At 37.3% G+C, this 18,301-nt stretch overlaps 1 protein-coding gene across 1 annotated transcript in view; it reads right to left on the reverse strand.

Annotated features, from left to right (window-relative positions):
- Nucleotides 1-18,301, reverse strand: part of USP8 (ubiquitin specific peptidase 8) — a 77,518-nt gene that overhangs the window by 46,459 nt on the left and 12,758 nt on the right. The window contains 3 exon segments of the mRNA XM_043555436.1: nucleotides 211-296; nucleotides 6,813-6,957; nucleotides 9,617-9,785. Of these exon segments, the coding sequence (XP_043411371.1) occupies nucleotides 211-296; nucleotides 6,813-6,957; nucleotides 9,617-9,720 (335 nt within the window). The 5' untranslated portion in view covers nucleotides 9,721-9,785.

The raw sequence follows: 18,301 nt of genomic DNA on the forward strand, positions 1-18,301 counted from the left end.
ATTTTTAGATTTTCAGTAAAAGATATGAATGGTAACACATGAACACAATAAAGGCATTAATATGGCAAAAGATTCTCATTTTTGTGTTCCAGTTAACGTAAGATTTATTGCTAGGAACTAGGATTCATATGCATGGTCAGACAAGTTCTAAATATTATTTTTATCTTCTAAATATATGTTCTTTTAAAGATTTTATAATAATGTTTGTACCTGAGTTTAAGGCTTTCAGAGAGTCTTTCGGCTTCTTCAATAGCTTTTTTGATGTTTGCAAGTCCAAGGATTGAATGAAAGTAGTCCTAAAATTATAAGAAAACCATCCCATAATTTTAGTACTGGCCATTGTACACAGCACTAATGCTAAAAACGTTAAAATCATGGTGCTATGTAAAAGAAAGGTTGGATGAAAACATTATGATTGAATGAAGTATTTTTTTAAACTTTTAACCTATATAAACACAACTTATTTTCTGAATGTTCCAAAGTATCTCTTCATATCAATAGTATGCTAAAAAAAACTAATAGGTAATAATTTTATTTATTTGGGAGACACCTTTAAGAAGTATAAATACTATTCTTACTATTTATGAATAAGTGACAAAAAGCAAAGCTTTCAGGAGCAAAATATATATTTCCTTTTGTAAATATGTTAGTTTTTTTTCTCTAGTCTGAGAAGCAGTAAATTGTATATTGACATGGGATTTATTTTGTTTTACTTGTTTTATACTGAGATGTTTTGGGGCTTCCACCTTTATTTTATAATAGTGACCCACCTCTCAAGTGGAGTCAAACATTTGATATAAAACAAGTTTCACATCCAAGGAAACCTTGAATGAAAATCAAATGGTAGAAATAAATCATTAATAATATACTCTTCTTTAAACACACACACACACACACACACACACACACAACTTGTTTGGCACATAATTTACTAACAAGCATAATAAAGTTAAGAAAAATTGTAGTAGTGTGTCCTCCCTAAGGAATATAAAGGAAAAAAAGCCCTCAAGGCAACCTGGCTATAAGCATACATGACATCCCTCACAACCTTGTAACACAAGACCACTTAATCAGACTACATGTTTGGTGTTACCATATATGGAAGACAAAGAAATAAAAAATATATAAAAAAACTATGCCACATGACGTTCAGGGCTCAGTTCTTCGGGTATGATCTCAAATGAGCCATTGCCGGCATGAATAAAGCTGCTTCCTAAACAGAAAAGCCTCGGTGTCACGACTCTCTGTGCGAGAATCCTGCTACAAGATCACTTCTCTAAGAAGTCACTCACTGAATCCTGCAGTCAGAGATATCTTCAAGGTTGGTTTGACATGACAATAGCATAGTGAGACTCAGCTAACTGATTTTTGGATCTAATTAGCCACAACCTGTCAATGTGACTGTGCAAATAGAGCCTAGTAGCACAGTTCATCACAAATGATATAGTAATAAAATGTAAAAAGATCCAAGGGAGTGCCTGGGTGGCTCAATCAGTTAAGCATCAAACTTAAGCTCACTTGCTTAAGCTTCTGACTCTTGATTTTGCCTCAGGTCACGACCTCACCCATCTCGCCATTCACGAGTCAAGCCCTGTGGAGGGCTCTATGCAGACAGTGTGGAGCCTGCTTGGGATCCTCTGTCCCTGCCCCTCTCCCATTTTCTCTCTCTCTCTCTCAAAAATAAACAAACTTAAAACCTATAGCTATCATGTATCTATCTAGCCTAAAAGAAGATCATGTTTGGGGGTACCTGGCTGGCTTAGTTGATAGAGCTTGAGACTCTTCTCAGGGGCAGGGTTATGAATCTGAGCCCCATGTTGGGTGTAGAGATTACTTAAATAAATAAGTAGGTAATGTTTCAGTTAGGCTTATTCTTCTAAATAAAGACTAAATAAATTAAAAGGATCCTTCCCTATATAATTTCAATAAAAGTTTAGTTTTTTTCAATACTGTATCAACTGAAAATTACAGTGGAAACTGTAATTACTTCAGTGCCACAATGTCCAGACTTTAGATGCAATATTCTCTTAACAGAAAACAAAATTTAGTCATTACTGTAAGGTTTCTCTCATAAAAATAAAACACAAAAACAAAAAATACCATGACTTGTTATATTAATTTTTTGACATGCATTTATTAAAAAGCCAGCGTAAGCCCAGCCTAACACTGTTTAAAAGCTGACAACATTGTGTTTAGGCATACCTGTTACAAATTTCCAGAAGACCCTTCCCTAATATTAGTAAGGTTTCTTGTCAATAATTCTCTCTTTCCGTGCTCTTAAAGGATCACAGTTAAAGCAAGTATGAATATTTTCAAGTTTTCAATATTGACAATTGGCAAAATAAAAAAATAACATCCAATTCTTACACAACTAAAAATGTTTGCTTCTCAGGTTAACCCAAGGAAAACTTTCTTACTCCTGAACATGCAAATTCAAACAACTTGGGGTGCCTGGTGGCTCAGTCGGTTCTTGATTTTGGCTCAGGTCATGATCCCAGGGACATGGGATCGAGCCCTACATCAGGCTCTGTGCCGAGAGTGTGAAGTGCTTAATATTCGCTTTCTCTCTCTCTGCTCCTGTCCTGCTTCATGTTCTCTCTCTCAAAAAAATAAAAAAATTAAAAAAAAATTAAAAAATCAAACAAATCTCATGATTTCCCAAACAAAAAAGTTTGCCTATAATATTTAGGAATAATCAACAATAATGCCATACAGACTTAAAAATTTAATTCTGATTTTATCTAGACTTTGCTACACTAATATTTTCAGTATCATTAGTCTTCCACCTCCTTCTCAGATAACCCTGAAAACATTCTTCATAAACTGTTTTCAACGAGTAAGAAATATGTCTTCTGCTAGTGAGCTTGTGAAGTTAATGTCTTATCTAAATCTGAAATATTCCCTCATGTACAAGAGTGAAAGATACAAGTTTCTGAAGAAGACTGGTGACACTACATTTTGTCACAACCTGATTTAAAGGGTAAAACCCAGAAAATATCTAGCTAACAAATTAAAAAAAAATCTTTTTAATGTTTTAGAGAGAGAGAGAGAGAGCGAGCACGCGAGTGAGAGAGTGCGAGTGGGGGTGGGGCAGAAAGACAAGGAGACACAGAATCCGAAGCAGGCTCTAGGCTCTGAGCTCTCAGCACAGAGCCCGATGCGGGGCTTGCACTCGAACCATGTGATCATGACCTGAGCCAAAGCTGGACACTCAACTGACTGAGCCACCCATGCGCCCCATCTAGTTAGTAAATTTGACTTTTCACATACTTGGCGTGCACTGGAGATGCTGGGCTAAATAAAATAAAACGACAAACAGTTCTAAGGCAGGAGCAGATGTGTACCCTGGACAGAGCAAATGAACAACTGCAGTATATAAGATAACAGCCAGGGTTACCTTAGCCTTTGCAGGGAACTTCCTAAGCTGAACAACTCCTGCCACTTTCAACTACTCCCTTTGGAAATGCAATAGATACTCTGTGGAAATGGAAAAAAATTATCGATTAAACTGCACTCCTAACCTTCTCTTTTAAAAAGTAGTAGCAGGAAAAACACTACCAATCTTCTCAAAGGATAAAAGTAACTACTAACTTAGAAAAATACAGCGAGGCACCTGGGTGGCTCAGTCGGTTAAACGTCTGACTTTGGCACAGATCATGATCTCACGGCTTGTGGGATTGGGCCCCACATTGGGCTCTGTGCTGACAGCTCAGAGCCTGGAGCCTGCTTCAGATTTTGTGTCTCCCTCTCTCTCTCTGCCCCTACCCTGCTCGTGCTCTCTTTCTCTCAAAAATACACATTAAAAAACAATTTTTTTTTTTAAAGAAAAATACAGTAAAAAGTAAACATAAAAACCTGGCCCTCCTACAAAAGACAAAATGGCAGACACCAAAACTACCAAGTTATCCAAAGCTGCAACTCTTTCAAAGTATTTACTTTACTAATAAACACTTCTACACTTCTTTTTAAAGCAATTCCATTTTTGGGGTACCTGGGTGGCTCAGTTGGTTGAGTGTCTGACTTCAGCTCAGGTCATGATTTCATGGTTCATGAGTTCGAGTCCCGCGTTGGGCTCTATGCTGACAGCTCAGAGCCTGGAGCCTGCTTCAGATTCTGTGTCTCCCTCTCTCTCTCTGCCCCTAACCTGCTCGCACTCTGTCTCTCTCTCAAAATAACCATTAAAAAAAATTAAAACATAAAATAAAGTGATTCCACTTTAATAGATGTCATAAAAACCATCAAAGAACATGCAGAAACATGTTTGAATTTGGGAAGGCCAAACCTTACCTGCAGACAGACATGCCCAAGAATGTTCTAAGGCAGGACCAATCTAGCCATTTGTGGACAGGAGGATTCATCTCCAAATGCAAGGGGCCACCTTTCCAAGGCTACATCTAAATCCCTGTAACTATTATTAACATGACTTTACTGGTGAGAAGAAATACCAGCAATGATTTATCACAATTTTTTTAAGTGTATTTATTTATAATTTCTACACCCAATGTAGGGCTCTAACTCACAATCCTGAGAACAGGAGTCTCATGCTCTACCGACTTAGCCAGCCAGGTACCCCTATTACTATTAAATCAAACGTTAAAGTCATCCCTTAACCCACTTAACCAAAAGAAATTATACTGGTGACACTACTCTGGAAAAAAGTTATTTCAAAGAATATGAGAACTCTTTTTTTTGTGTGTACTTCTGTAAGTCAATTTAAACAAGGCAAGCCAATTCTACCACCAGTGAACAAAATAAAATCTCAACACTAATTCAAGAATGGCTTCTCCACCAGGTAAGAAACCTATAAGCAGTATTTGACTACTATTGTCTGGCAGCAAGATTATTACTAAGTAAAGGTGGAACCACCAAAACAATATTCCTCCAATTTCATTAGTGTCTATGTTCTTCTTTTGCCTATTTCTGGTGCAACTGAAACGCAACCATCTTCTCTAGCAACATTTATTCTAGTCATTAATTCTTTTTAATCATTTACACCTCTCCTACCCTCCTTCCCTAACTCCCCATGGCTCCAGCAAAGTGGAAGAAAGGTACCTGCTCAAAGGATTAAAAGAAAAAGTAATAATAATAACATTGATAGTAAAAAATAAAAATGGAAGTAATCAGTATTAACTGAACCCTAACATGACTACAATGTCATTCAAATATAAAAAGCTGTCACATAAAAACAAGGGACTGACTAATCACTTGTTGAATGAAACAGGAAGATGTGGTGTGTAGGTATGTGTACACACACACTGGAGTATTACACAGCTGTAAAAAGGATGACTGTGTAATGTATGACAACATGGATGGACCTAGAGAGTATTATATTAAATGAAACAGATTGAGAAAGACAAATGTGGAATCTAAAAAAGTACAAATGAATAAACAAACAAAAAGTAGAATCATACCTGTAAACACAGAGAACTGATGGTTGCCAGAGGGAAGGGGGGTGGGGAGATAGGGAAAATGGGTGAAGGAGAATGGGAGACAGGCTTCCAGTTATGGAATGGGTAAGTTATGGGAATAAAAGGCACAGCATAGAGAATGTAGTCAATGATACTGCAATAGTTCTGTATGGTGAGAGATGGTAGCTACACTTGTGGTGAATACAGCATAACACATAGGTGCCGAATTACTATGCTGTACACTGAAACTAATCTAACATTGTGGGTCAACTACACTCAAATAAAAAAGTTAAAAAACAACAAAACACACACACACACAAAATAAGTGACTAAACCTCGAACCCTGAGAAAGTACAGCTGCAGTCACATTTTTATTTTAATGTTTATTTATTTTTGAGAAAGACAGAGAGACAGAGCTTGAGTGGGGGAGGGGCAAAAAGGGAGGGAGGCCCAGAATCTGAAGCAGGCTCCAGGTTCTGAGCTGTCAGCACAGAGCCTGATGCGGGGCTCAAACTCATGAACTGCAAATCATGACCTGAGCCAAAGTGGGACGCTTAATCCACTGAGCCACCCAGGCACCCCACAATTTTCTTTTTTTTTTTTTTTTTTTATAAATTTTTTTTTTTTTTCAACGTTTATTTATTTTTGGGACAGAGAGAGACAGAGCATGAACGGGGGAGGGACAGAGAGAGAGGGAGACACAGAATCAGAAACAGGCTCCAGGCTCTGAGCCATCAGCCCAGAGCCTGACGCGGGGCTCGAACTCCCGGACCGCGAGATCGTGACCTGGCTGAAGTCGGACACTTAACCGACTGCGCCACCCAGGCGCCCCAACACAATTTTCTTATTTAATGCATGAGTAAACTGAATCCTTCCACTTGACTTGGCGATCATTTAGTGCAGAGGAAAACTGATTATGTGTCTGTATGCTGCTATAAACTTGTATTAATCCAGGCGCCTGGGTGGTTCAGTGGGTTAAGCATATGACTTCAGCTCAGGTCATGATCTCATGGTCAGTTTGAACCCCACATAGGGCTCTGTGCTGACAGCTCAGAGCCTGGAGCCTGTTTCAGATTCTGTGTCTCCCTCTCTCTCTGCCCCTCCCCTGCTGACTTGCACACGTGTGTGTGCATTCTCTCTCTCAAAAATAGAACATTAAAAAAAACTTGTATTAATCCAAGACAAATTAGGTATGTGTATATAGTGTGAGTGTATCCAGATTTATACACATATAACTTTGCAAATAATCAAACTAAATCTGCTTTTTCTATCTGCAAAGGAGTTTGAACATGCTGCTGAATAATGTGATCTAAATTTCAGTATTAGTTAAAACTCTTAGAAGAAATCGATAGCTCTGCTGCGTAAAAATAACTTAGCAAATAAGAATGCAGAAATAAAAGGTACCTGCTGTTGCTTGAAATCAGGCCTTTTTTTGATAAGATTATAAACAGTCACATATTTCATATATAGTACATAGGCCCTTTCCTCATCACGATCTAATCTGCTTTCTTCTGCTGTCTTGAAGATCTTCAGGGCACTCTGTACATAACTTCAATTAGAGAAAAAAAAAATAATTAAAACACTTGACACGTTGGCAGGGGGCAGGGCGAGTCATGTTTAAGGTCTTCATAACTGGTACATTACTTCATAACTTCATAACTGGTACAAAGTTAGATATATGTTAGGATACAACCTGAAAATTCCCCGAGCCTACAAATAAATACTTCTGTTTCCTAATAGTTGTTTATATTCCATCAAGCTATTCAAAATGCATTAAGACTAGTTTTAAAAGATCTGCTAATAGATAATCCTGAGGCAAGTGTTCCTTGGGCAGCCATGTAATAGTCATACTCTGATTAAAGAACAAAACTCCATACCATTTTTACTGAAGAAAGGCAAAATCTTTATTACTTTAATGTTAAAATACTTTTCAGTTTTCTTCATCCTTTTCTAACTATGTTGTAAAAATTTCCCCACCTAAAAATCCAAAAAAAAAAAAAAAAGGGACAGGGAAGGGGACGTGATTCAATCTTTTCAGCCGGTTAAAGTTTTCTACAAAATGGCTGAACTGCACTCTTATTCACTGGTCCTCGTGGAAAAGAGATTTAAAATCTAAAAATAAGGCATTTTAAAATTCCACTTCAGTAAAATATTTAAAGATTCTGTGGCCTTCATTATAAGGCCATTTGCCTGGTTAACAGTCTTTAGAAAGCAAATTAATAAAATAGGCATTTCTGCAAGAGAAATGCAATCACTTAGGACTAAAGTTCTGGCAATCCAATTATAGTGTCAATGCTTATATATAATGCTCTTTATTGGCAACTTATTTATGCAAAGCAGTGCTTCATGTTTTTCTATATTTTTCAAACTGCTCCACAACTGCAAACACGGATTAATGATGAAATTGGTCAGGCCAAGAACACCACACAAAGGAACAGGGCCAAAGTGATATTTAGGACCAAAGACAGTCCTATACAAGGACCAGTTTAGTCAGTGTGTATGCCCTGCCTCGCATGGCATCACAGTCCTAGGACAGAAGTAAATCAAACCAAAGCTAGAAAGGAGATTCCCTAGAAGAGCTTAGGAGTAGGTGCAACAGTGCTTGGGTTTTCTTTAAACTTTCACTCTGAGGCATGTACATTTCACGGGCTTATATGTAGCAGATCAAGGTGAGATGGCTGCAGTGCTGCTGTGAGTCCAGTGAAACAACCAAAAATCCTAAAAGGATTCTAGCATTTTTTAGAATAGTGCTGTGACATAGCAAGAACATGAGTTTGTGGTTCTATACTTAGGGAGTCCTTCTGACATATCACTTCCTATGGGACCAGGGTGGTCCCAGAGCTAACCTAGACACTGTCAGAATGAAACTGATCTATCTTAGGATTAGGTAAAGATTTCTGAGAAAGCTTCAAGGTGGCTTTATCTTTCCCATTGTTTCCTATTTGAAAGTGATTCAACAGAAGTTAAAGAGCTGCTTTCTCTGTCACTGCATTAATATTACCAACTTAGCTCAAGAAGTGAAACAATCCCTCTCTTATTCTTCCTGCCCCTGAAAAGATCTCTTTTTAAAAAGCCCATTTTGTCCATAATTATGATGCTTAGAAATACCAGTTCATTTTGGGATTTTCTTTCTTGACCTTCTTTAAAGTTTCTACTATTCCCTCCTCTTCATCCTTGATGTTTTTTCTTTGCATTTTCTGTCTATTTATGTAGAAAATGACTCATAAAGATGTCCCTGTGCATTCATAGGTTTCTCTAGACGTCTGTTCACAGGTTCATTTGGGATCATACATATCTTTTTTTTTAGGGCCTTCCATTTATGGAGGACCCACAGAACCTTTCTTTTCTCCCTGATTTCTACAATCTGCTTACCCCAAGTTCAGGGTATATGGCTGACTAAATCCATCTTTCTTTCTGAAACTCTATTTCCAACTCTACAATAATGTAGTTACTTCATTCATCTCCAAATCTCCTTTGTCGGTCAAAATTAATTCAGAGGAAAAGTTCGCTATTGCCTCTTGTCTCTTAACGGAGACAAAACTTCAAGAAACAATCTTATTGATAGCCCATTTTTAGCAAAATTACTTCCAGTTGATATCAAAATACCTGGACCTCTCCCTCACAATTATATTTTATTTCAAGATAGATATTGTAATCATTATCAGTAAAGTATCATCTCTAGCCTCGACCTCAGCAGGTTGATAGACTCCATGTCTTCAAAAATAAAAATACATAAAATAAATCATTTAGTTAAAAGTTCATGTTAAATTGGTACAAATTAATATTATGCTGAATATAAGATAAAAAAAATATGTATTTCACTTCCTTTAATCAAAGAAGCCTATGCTAGGACCAGATGTTCCATGTGAAACATACAAGGATAAAAATGATCTTTAATTAGGAAGTATTTCTGCACTATTTTATGAAAGGACATTAACTGTGGCTGTATGAGTTTTGTAGAAACCTCGTAGTCTTCACCTTGTAAACTTATAATTTGATATATTGTCCAAAGAATAGAAAACATGCATTTTGCCAGAATACACATACATTCTGCCAAGATAAAGAACTTCTCTAAGCAGGTCTTATTCATGTGATGATGCCATTTTTCAAATAAGCTTCAAATTGACTACTCCTCTAATTCATTTAATAATAAGGAAATGAAGTAAAACTTAATATATGATTCAGTGATACTAGCAAAGAATACATACTTCTTCGTGCTTATTTTCTCTGGTTTAACTTCTGTCTTCTTATTGAGGTCTTTTAGTGAAGAACTGAGGTAGAGTTCTTTGGGAACTGAAGCCACAGCAGGCATGATGAATTAGCTTTACTTTTCCACTTTCACAATGGACGGTGTACTTCATTAAAAGTAGTTCTTTTCTGAAACAAAACAAATGCAAATAATTCCAATTAACAAGTGAAAAGACATAATAGTTCTAAACTGACTCTTTTGTTAAAAGAGTTAAAAGACATAAAAGCCCTAAACTATATCTTTTGTTAAAAGAGTTAATTTCAAATTATCTTGAGTATCTATTTTGGGAATTCAAGATATAAAGGGTATCATTAAACAATTTAATTTTTTTCAAATATTCACTAAATGAATTATGATTTCTATTGCTTTGCCTTAATTATTAAGAATCTTTCCTGTCAAAAGAATTAACAGAATAAGAACTTCTATATTTTTCTACCACTAAATCTGCATTAATGCATAGATCACAAGTAGAAAGAAGTTTCATTTAGAAATATTTCCCTCTCTCATTGATAATACCAGTTTATAAAAGGAAACAAACTGGGGGTAGGGAGTAGGCAGGGCCACTTTATGTGGAGCTAGGGATATATGAACAGAATACACCCAAGTACTTTGGTTTATTCTAAAAAGGGTCTTTGAAGCTTCATTACATTCTTTGCTCCTCATACACTGTGCTAAATTCTGATTAGGAAGATGGAGCAAGTAGTAAAATGAACATTAAGAGTAAGAAAAGCTGGGTATGTATCAATTGTGTGTGTATGTGTGCAGGAATGCATATAGGGCAGATCAGGAGAGCATAGCAAATGAGAAGTCTCGGCAAGATCCTAAGTTGTCACCAAATGAAAGCTTCAGAGGAATCCCATTAAATTTATACAATGTCTTCTGCTATGAAGAACTAATTGCAATTCAAATAAATACAGGCATACCTTGTTTCACTGTACTCCATTTTATTGTGCTTCTGTTTTTTACAAACTGAAGGTTTATGGCCACACTGCATCAAGCAAACCTACTAGTGTCATTTTTCCAACATCTGCTTACTTCATGTCTGTGTCACACTTTGGTAATGCTCACAGTATTTCAAACTCTTTCATTATTATATTTTTTAGTTATCTGTGATTACTGATTATGACTCGCTGAAAGCTCAGATTATGGTTAGCATTTTTTAGCAATAATTTTTTATTAAGTTTTTAATTTTGATTTCAGTATAGTTAACATAGCGTTATATTAACTTCAGGAGTACAACGTATTGATTCAAGAATTCTACGCATTACTCAGTGCTCTTCACGATAAATGTACTCTTTACTCCACATTACATATTTCACCGATTGCCCCCCCCCCCCCCCCCCCCCGCCCACTCTGGTAGCTACCAGTTTGTTTGTGCCCGGGTGGCTCAATCAGTTAAGTGTCTGACTTCAGCTCAGGTCATGATCTTGCAGGTTGGTGGGTTTGAGACCTGCATGGGGATCTGTGCTGATGGCTCAGAGCCCTCTCCCTCTCTCTCTGCCCCTTCCCTGTTCATGCTCTGCCTCTTTCTCGAAAATAAACATTTAAAAAATCTTTTCAAAAGAATCTGTTTCTTGGTTTGTCTACCTTGTTTTTTTTTTTTTTCGTTTCGTTTCTTAAATTCCACGAGTCAATATGCTTTTGTCTCTCTCTAAAAATGTCGTTTATATTAGTGCCATCCATGTTGTTGCAAATGGCAAGATTTCATTCTTTTATATCGCTAAGTATTTCATTACATATATAAAATGTTTCATATATATGCACCATATATAATAAATATGTAACATATAAAATATTTTACATATAATTATATGCCATACTCATATATATATATATATAATATATACCACTTCTTCATCTATTCATCTACCAAAGAACACTTGGGTTGCTTCCATATCTTGGCTATTATTATAAATAATGCTGCAATAAACAAAGGGGTGCACGTATCCCTTTGAATTAGTGTTTTTGTATTTTGTGGGTAAATACCCAGTAGTGATTACTGGATCATTGGGTAGTTCTGTTTTTAACTTAAAAAAAATTTTTTTTAATGTTTTTATTTGTTTTTGAAGACAGAGAGAGACAGAGTATGAGCAGGGGAGGGGCAGAGAGAGGGGGAGACACAGAATCTGAAGCAGGCTCCAGGTTCTGAGCTGTCAGCACAGAGCCCGACACGGGGCTTGAACTCATGGAGTGTGAGATCATGACCTGAGCTGAAGTCGGATGCTCAACCGACTGAGCCACCCAGGCACCCCTATTTTTAACTTTTTAAGAAACAGTCACACTGTTTTCGACAGTGGCTGCACCAGTGGCTGCGCAGTGCATGAGGGCTCCTGTTTCTTCATTCTTGCCAACATTTGTTTCTTGTGTCTTTGATTTTAGCCATTTTGGCAGATGTGAGATACCTCATAGTAGTCTTCATTTGCATTTAGATGATGATGATGAGTGACACCGAATACCTTTATGTGTGTCTGTTGGTCCTCTATAGGTTTTTTTTTCTTTAGATTTTTTTAAACGTTTATTTTTGAGAGAGCAAGAGCATGAGCAGGGGAGAGGCAGAGAGAGGGAGGCAGAGAGTCTGAAGCAGGCTCTGTGCTGTCAGCACAGAGCCCAATGTGGGGCTCCAACTCACAAACCATGAGATTATGACCTAACAGACTATGACACCCAGGCGCCCTAGGTCTCCTGTGAAGAAATGTCTGTTCATGTCTTCTGCCTGTTTTTAAACTAGATTATTGTTTTCGGGTATGGGGTTGTATAAGTTCTTTATATATTTTGGATACTAACCCTTTATCAGATATGTTATATGCAAATATCTTCTGCCATTCACTAGTTTGCCTTTGTTTCCCTTACCGTGCAGCTTTTTGACGTAGCCCCAAGAGTTTATTTTTCCGCTTGCCTCATGAGATATATATAGAAAAACGTTGCTATGGTCGATGGTAGAGAAATTACTGCCTATGATCTCTTAGGATTTTTGTGGTTTCAGGTCTCACATGTAGGTCTTTAATCCATTTTGAGTTTATTTTTGTGTATGAAGAAATACATTGTGTGGTCCAATTTCATTCTTTTGCATGTAGCTGTCCAGATAGCCCAACACGATTTGTTGGTCTTTTTTCCATTGTATATTCTTGCCTCCTTTGCTGAAGATTAAGGGACTATACAATCGTGGGTTTATTTCTGGGTTTTCTATTCTGTTCCATTGATCTATTGTCTATTTTTATGCCAGTATCCTACTATTTTGATTACTACACCTGTGTAATAAAAGTCTGGAATTGTGATACCTTCAGTTTCATTTTTTCTTTTTCAAGATTGCCTTGGTTACTTGGGGTCTCTTGTGGTTCCATACAAATTTTAGGGCTGTTTGTTCTAGTTTGAGTTGCTATTTTGACAGGGATTGCATTAAATCCGTAGATTGCTTTGGGTAGTATAGACATTTGAACAATATTTGTTCTTTCAACCTATGTGCATAAGACTGTCTTTCCATTTCTTTGTATCCTCAATTTCTTTCATCAGTGATTTATAGTTTTCAGAGTACAGGTCTTCCACTTCCTTGGTTAAATGTATTCCTAGATATTTTATTGTACTTGGTGCAACTGTAAATGGAATTCTTAATTTCACTTTCTGCTGCTTCTTTATAAGTGCATAGGAATGCAACAGATTTCTACACACTGATTTTGTATCCTGTGACTTTACCAATTAATTTATCAGTTCTGGTACTTTTTTTGGTTTATGCTTTAGGGTATTCTATATACAGTACCATGTCATCTGCAAAGAGTAAAAGTTTTACTTCTCCCTTACCAATATGGATGCATTTCTATTTGGTGTCTGATTGCTGTGGCTAGGACTTCCAGTACTATGTTGAATAAAAGTGGGGAGAATGGACATCCTTGTCTTGTTCCTGATCTCAGGGGGAAACCTTTCAATTTTTCACCATTGAGTATGATGTTAACTGTGGGTTTTTCATAGATGGACTTTATTATGTTGACATATGTTTCCTCTACACCTACTTTGTTGAGGGTTTTTGTCATGGATGTTGTACTTTGTCAAATGCTTTTTCTACATCTATTAAAATGATCATATGGTGTGTATCCTTTCTCTTACTGATGTGATCTATCACAGAGATTGATTTGTGAATGCTGAACCAACCATCCTGCCATACCAGGAATAAATCTACTTGATCATGGTGCATTTTTTTTTTTTAATGTATTGTTGGATTCAGTTTGCTAATATGGAGATATTGGCCTATAGTTCTCTTTTTTTATGGTGTCTTTATTTAGTTTTGGTATCAGGGTGATACTGGCTTCATAGAATGAATTCTGAAGTTTTTTTCTCTTTTAGTTTTTGGAATAGTTTGAGAAGAGTGGGTATTAACTCTCCTTTAAATGTTTGGTAGAATTTGTCTGTGAAGCCGACTGGTCCTGACTTTTGTTTGTTGGCAGTTTTTGATGACTCATTCAATTTCCTTGCTGGTAATCAGTCTGTTCAAATTTTCTATTTCTTCCTGCTTTAGTTTTGGTAGATTATATACTTCTAGGAATTTATCCATTTCTTCTAGGTTGTCCAATTTGTTGGCATATAATTTTTCATAATATTCTTTTGTAATTGTTTGTATTTCTGTGGTGTTGGTTGTTATGCCTCCTGTTTCGTTTGTGATTTTGTTTAGTCAAGTTTGTTTGTTTTTGAAGAGTCTGGCTAGAGGTTTATCAATTCTGTTGATCTTTTTAAAGGACCAGCTCCTGCTTTCATTGATCTGTTCTATTTTTTTGTTTTTGTTTCTATGTCATCTATTTCTGTTCCAATCTTAATAGTTCCTTCCTTCTGTTGGTTTTAGGTATGTTTGTTCTTTTTCTAGCTCCTTTAGGTGTAAGGTTAGGTTGTTTGAGATTTTTCTTGCTTCTTGAAGTAGCCCTGTATTACTATACACTTCCCTCTTAGAACCACTTTTGCTGCATCCCGAAGATTTTAGACTGTGGTGTTTTCATTTTCATTTGTTTCCATGAAATTTATGATTTCTTCTTTGATTTCTTGGTTGACCCATTCATTGTGTAGTACCATGTTATTTAACTTCCATGTAGTGCTCTTTCCAGATAGTTTCTTGTAGTTGATTTATAGTTTCATAGTGTTGTGGTCAGAAAAGATGTATATTACTGATCTTTTTGAATTTGTTGACTTGTTTTGTAGCCTAATATGTGATCTTTTGTGGAGAATGTCCCGTGTGCACTTGAAAAGAGTGCATATTCTGATGTTTTATGATGGAATATTCTGAATATACCCGGTAAATCCCTCTGGTCAGTGGTCATTTAAAGCTACTGTTTTCAGTGTGACTGACTGGCACAGTGAGAAGAGTATGTGACTCTTGATCTAGGGGTTGTGAGTTCAAGCCCCATGCTGGGTGTAGAGATTACTTAAACAAACATAATTTAAAAATAAAGCTACTGTTTACTTGTTGATTTTGTTTGGATGATCTGCTCATTGATGTAAATGGGATAATAAAGTCCCTTTCTGTTATTGTATTACTACTAATGATTTCCTTTATGCTTGCTATTAACTGTTTAATGTATTTGGGAGCTCCCATGTTGGGTACATTAAATATTTACGATTGCTAGATCTTCTTGCTGGATTGTCCCCTTTATGATTATACAGTGTCCCTGTCTGTCTGTTACAGCCTTGCCCTAATGTCTATCTTGCCCAATGTAAGTATTGCTACCTTGGCTTTCTTTTGACATCCATTTACAAGATAAGTATTTCACCATCCCCTCACATTTAATCTGCAGGTGTCTTTGGTCTGAAATGAACCTCCTGTATGCAGCATTATTCATGGGTCTTTTTTTTTTTTTTAATGCACTCTATCACCTTATGTCTTTTGACTGGAGCATTCAATTTACGTTCAAAGTAATTGTTGATAGATATGTATTTATTGCCATTTTATTACTTGTTTTGTGGTTGTTTCTACAGATTTTCTCTGATCCTTTTTTTCTCTTGCTCTTTCATGATTTATTGGTTTTCTTTAGTGATATACTGGAATTCCTTTCTCTTTGTTCTTTGCATACCCATTACTGGCTTTTTATTTGTGGTTACTCTTAGGTTTATTATAACATCTTATATATATAGTAATCTATATTAAGTTGGTGATCCACTTTGTACTCCTCTCCCACCCCATGTTTTAGGTATATGGTGTCACATTTTACATCCTTTTATTTTATGAATCCTTTAATTTTTACAGAAATACTCATTTTTACTGCTCTTGTGTTTTTTACTTTTCATCCTCTCATGGTCTTTCCTTTCCATTCAATGATTTCCCTTTAATATTTCTTGTTGGGCTGGTTTAGCACTTATGAACTCCTTTAATTTTGTTTGTCTGAGAAACTATCTCTCCTTCTCTTCTGAATGCTAGCCTTTCTGGATAGAGTATTCTTGGCTGCAGATTTTTCCCTTTTAGCACTTTGAATATATTATGCCACTCCCTTCTGGCCTGCAGTTTCTGCTGCAAAATCTGCTTACAGGCTTATGGGGCTTCACTTGTATGTAACTTCTTTTCTCTTGCTGCTTTAAGAATTTTTTATTACTACTTTTTGCCATTTTAATTAATATGTTTTGTGGTATGGACCTCCTTGCATTAATTTTTTTGGGAAGATCTCTGCGCCTCCTAGACTTGGATTTCTGTGTCCTTTCCCAGATTAAGGAAGTTTTCAGCTATTATTATTTCTTCAAATAAATTTTCTATCCCCTTTTCTCTTCTTCGGAGATCCCTATAATGCAGATGTTACTACACTTGATGGAGTCAGAGTTCCCTACAACTATTCTCAATTTACCTAATTTCCTTTCCTCTCCTTTGCTCAGCTTGGTTACTTTCCATTACTCTTCCAGGTCATTAATTTGTTCCTCTGCCTTATCTAGTTTGCTATTTATTCCATCAGGTGTATTTTAATTTCATTTATTGTGTTCCTCTTTTTTTTCTTTAGTGTTTTTTTTTGTTTTTTTTTTTTTTTTGAGAGAGACTGAGCAGGAGCAGGGGAGGGACAGAGAGAGAGGGAGACACAGAATCCAAAACAGGCTCCAGGCTCTGAGCTGTCAGCACAGAGCCCAATGCGGGGCTTGAACCCACAAACCCCAAGATCATGACCTGAGTCGAAGCTGGACACTTAACCAACTGAGCCACCCAGGTGTCCCTCATTTATAGTGTTCTTGATATCTGGTTCTGTTTTCTTTGTTAAGTGTCTCATTCGCTGATGTAGTCCACTCTTTTCTCAAGTCCAGTGAGTTATCTTAGTGATCATTACTTTAAATTCTTTAGCAGGCACATTATATCCATTTCACTTAGGCTTCTGTTGCGGTGTGGTCTTGTTCTTTCATTTTGGACATATTTCTCTGTCTCCTCATTTTGTTAACTTTGTTTCTCTGTGGTAAGAAGTTAAGCTACATCTCTTGCTCTTCACGTTAATGGCCTTATGAAGAGGTCCTGTAATGTCCTGTGTTCAATGTCCCCTGTTCCCCAGGGCCTGGTGCTTCAGGGAGTATCTCCCATGTGTGTTGCGTGTGCTCTGCTGTTGAGAACCTGGCCTCTTTTTCCTTCAATCCAGTTGTCTGCAGAGGCTCTCTTTGCCTGTTGTGGGCAGTGTTTGATCCCGGGTGGGGTGGGACACATTTTAATGAGGTGTGTGGTGGTCAGCTTGCGAAATGAGATGTTGTCACTGCTGCCGGTATTACTGAGGTCCCACAAAATGCATGTGTCGGGAGACAAGGTGTTGGTGGGGTCTGTGCCAGTCTTCTGGGGGAGGGGGCCTGCAGTGCCCAGACTGAGCCAAGTGTGACTGGGAAGGGCGATTTGCCAAGTACAGGGATCAGGCTTGGTGTAAGCAAATTACGTAATGAGTGTTGGTGCTATGCTGGTTCCTGCAGGTGGCACTGTGTTTACACTGGGGAGAGTGTGCCAGCTCCTTTGTTCCTGTTGGGGTCTCTCTGTGATCCCTGCCTCTCTAGGCCACACTCTGAATAAATCACTCTCTTTCCCACTTGCCCCCAGTGTTTTTCAAACTGCTGCTTCCAGGCTGTATCTTCATGAGCTGTTTGTCGTGCTGTCTCTTTAAGGTTGGGGACTCCACTTCCTAACACCTTCCTGGCTCTCCAAGAGCCCAAGCCTGCTGATTTTTAAAATCCCAGGCTTTAAGTTCCACCGGTAAAATCCCAGGCTCTAAGTCCTACCAGTTGTAAGAACTCACAAAATGCAGCTCCTCTCGCTTTCAAAGCAAATGCTATGGGAAAATGTCTCCCCTGTGTGGGCTCTCTGGTGTGAAGCTCTCTTTTTTTTTGCCCTTCTTCTTACCACCAGTTCCCTCCCCACCATAGATAGCTGCAGTTCATTTTGCTTCCAAACTGTATCTCTGCCCTCCCTACCTTCTCTGATGGGGCCTTCTTCTTCCACACCTTTAGCTGTGGAATTTGTTATGCCAGTCTCCAAATAATTTTCTGGGCCATTTACACTGATGTGAGTGTTATCTAGTAGTAACTCTGGGACAAGGTGAGCTTAGGGTTCTCCTACTCTACCATCTTCCCAGCCAGCAATAAAGTATTTTTTAATTTAGCAATGTAGTTTTTTAGACCTATGCTATTGCACACTAAATAGACTATAGTACAGTGTAAACATAAC

Source organism: Prionailurus bengalensis, chromosome B3 (genome assembly GCF_016509475.1).
Source record: "Prionailurus bengalensis isolate Pbe53 chromosome B3, Fcat_Pben_1.1_paternal_pri, whole genome shotgun sequence".
Taxonomy (NCBI): Eukaryota; Metazoa; Chordata; class Mammalia; order Carnivora; family Felidae; genus Prionailurus; species Prionailurus bengalensis.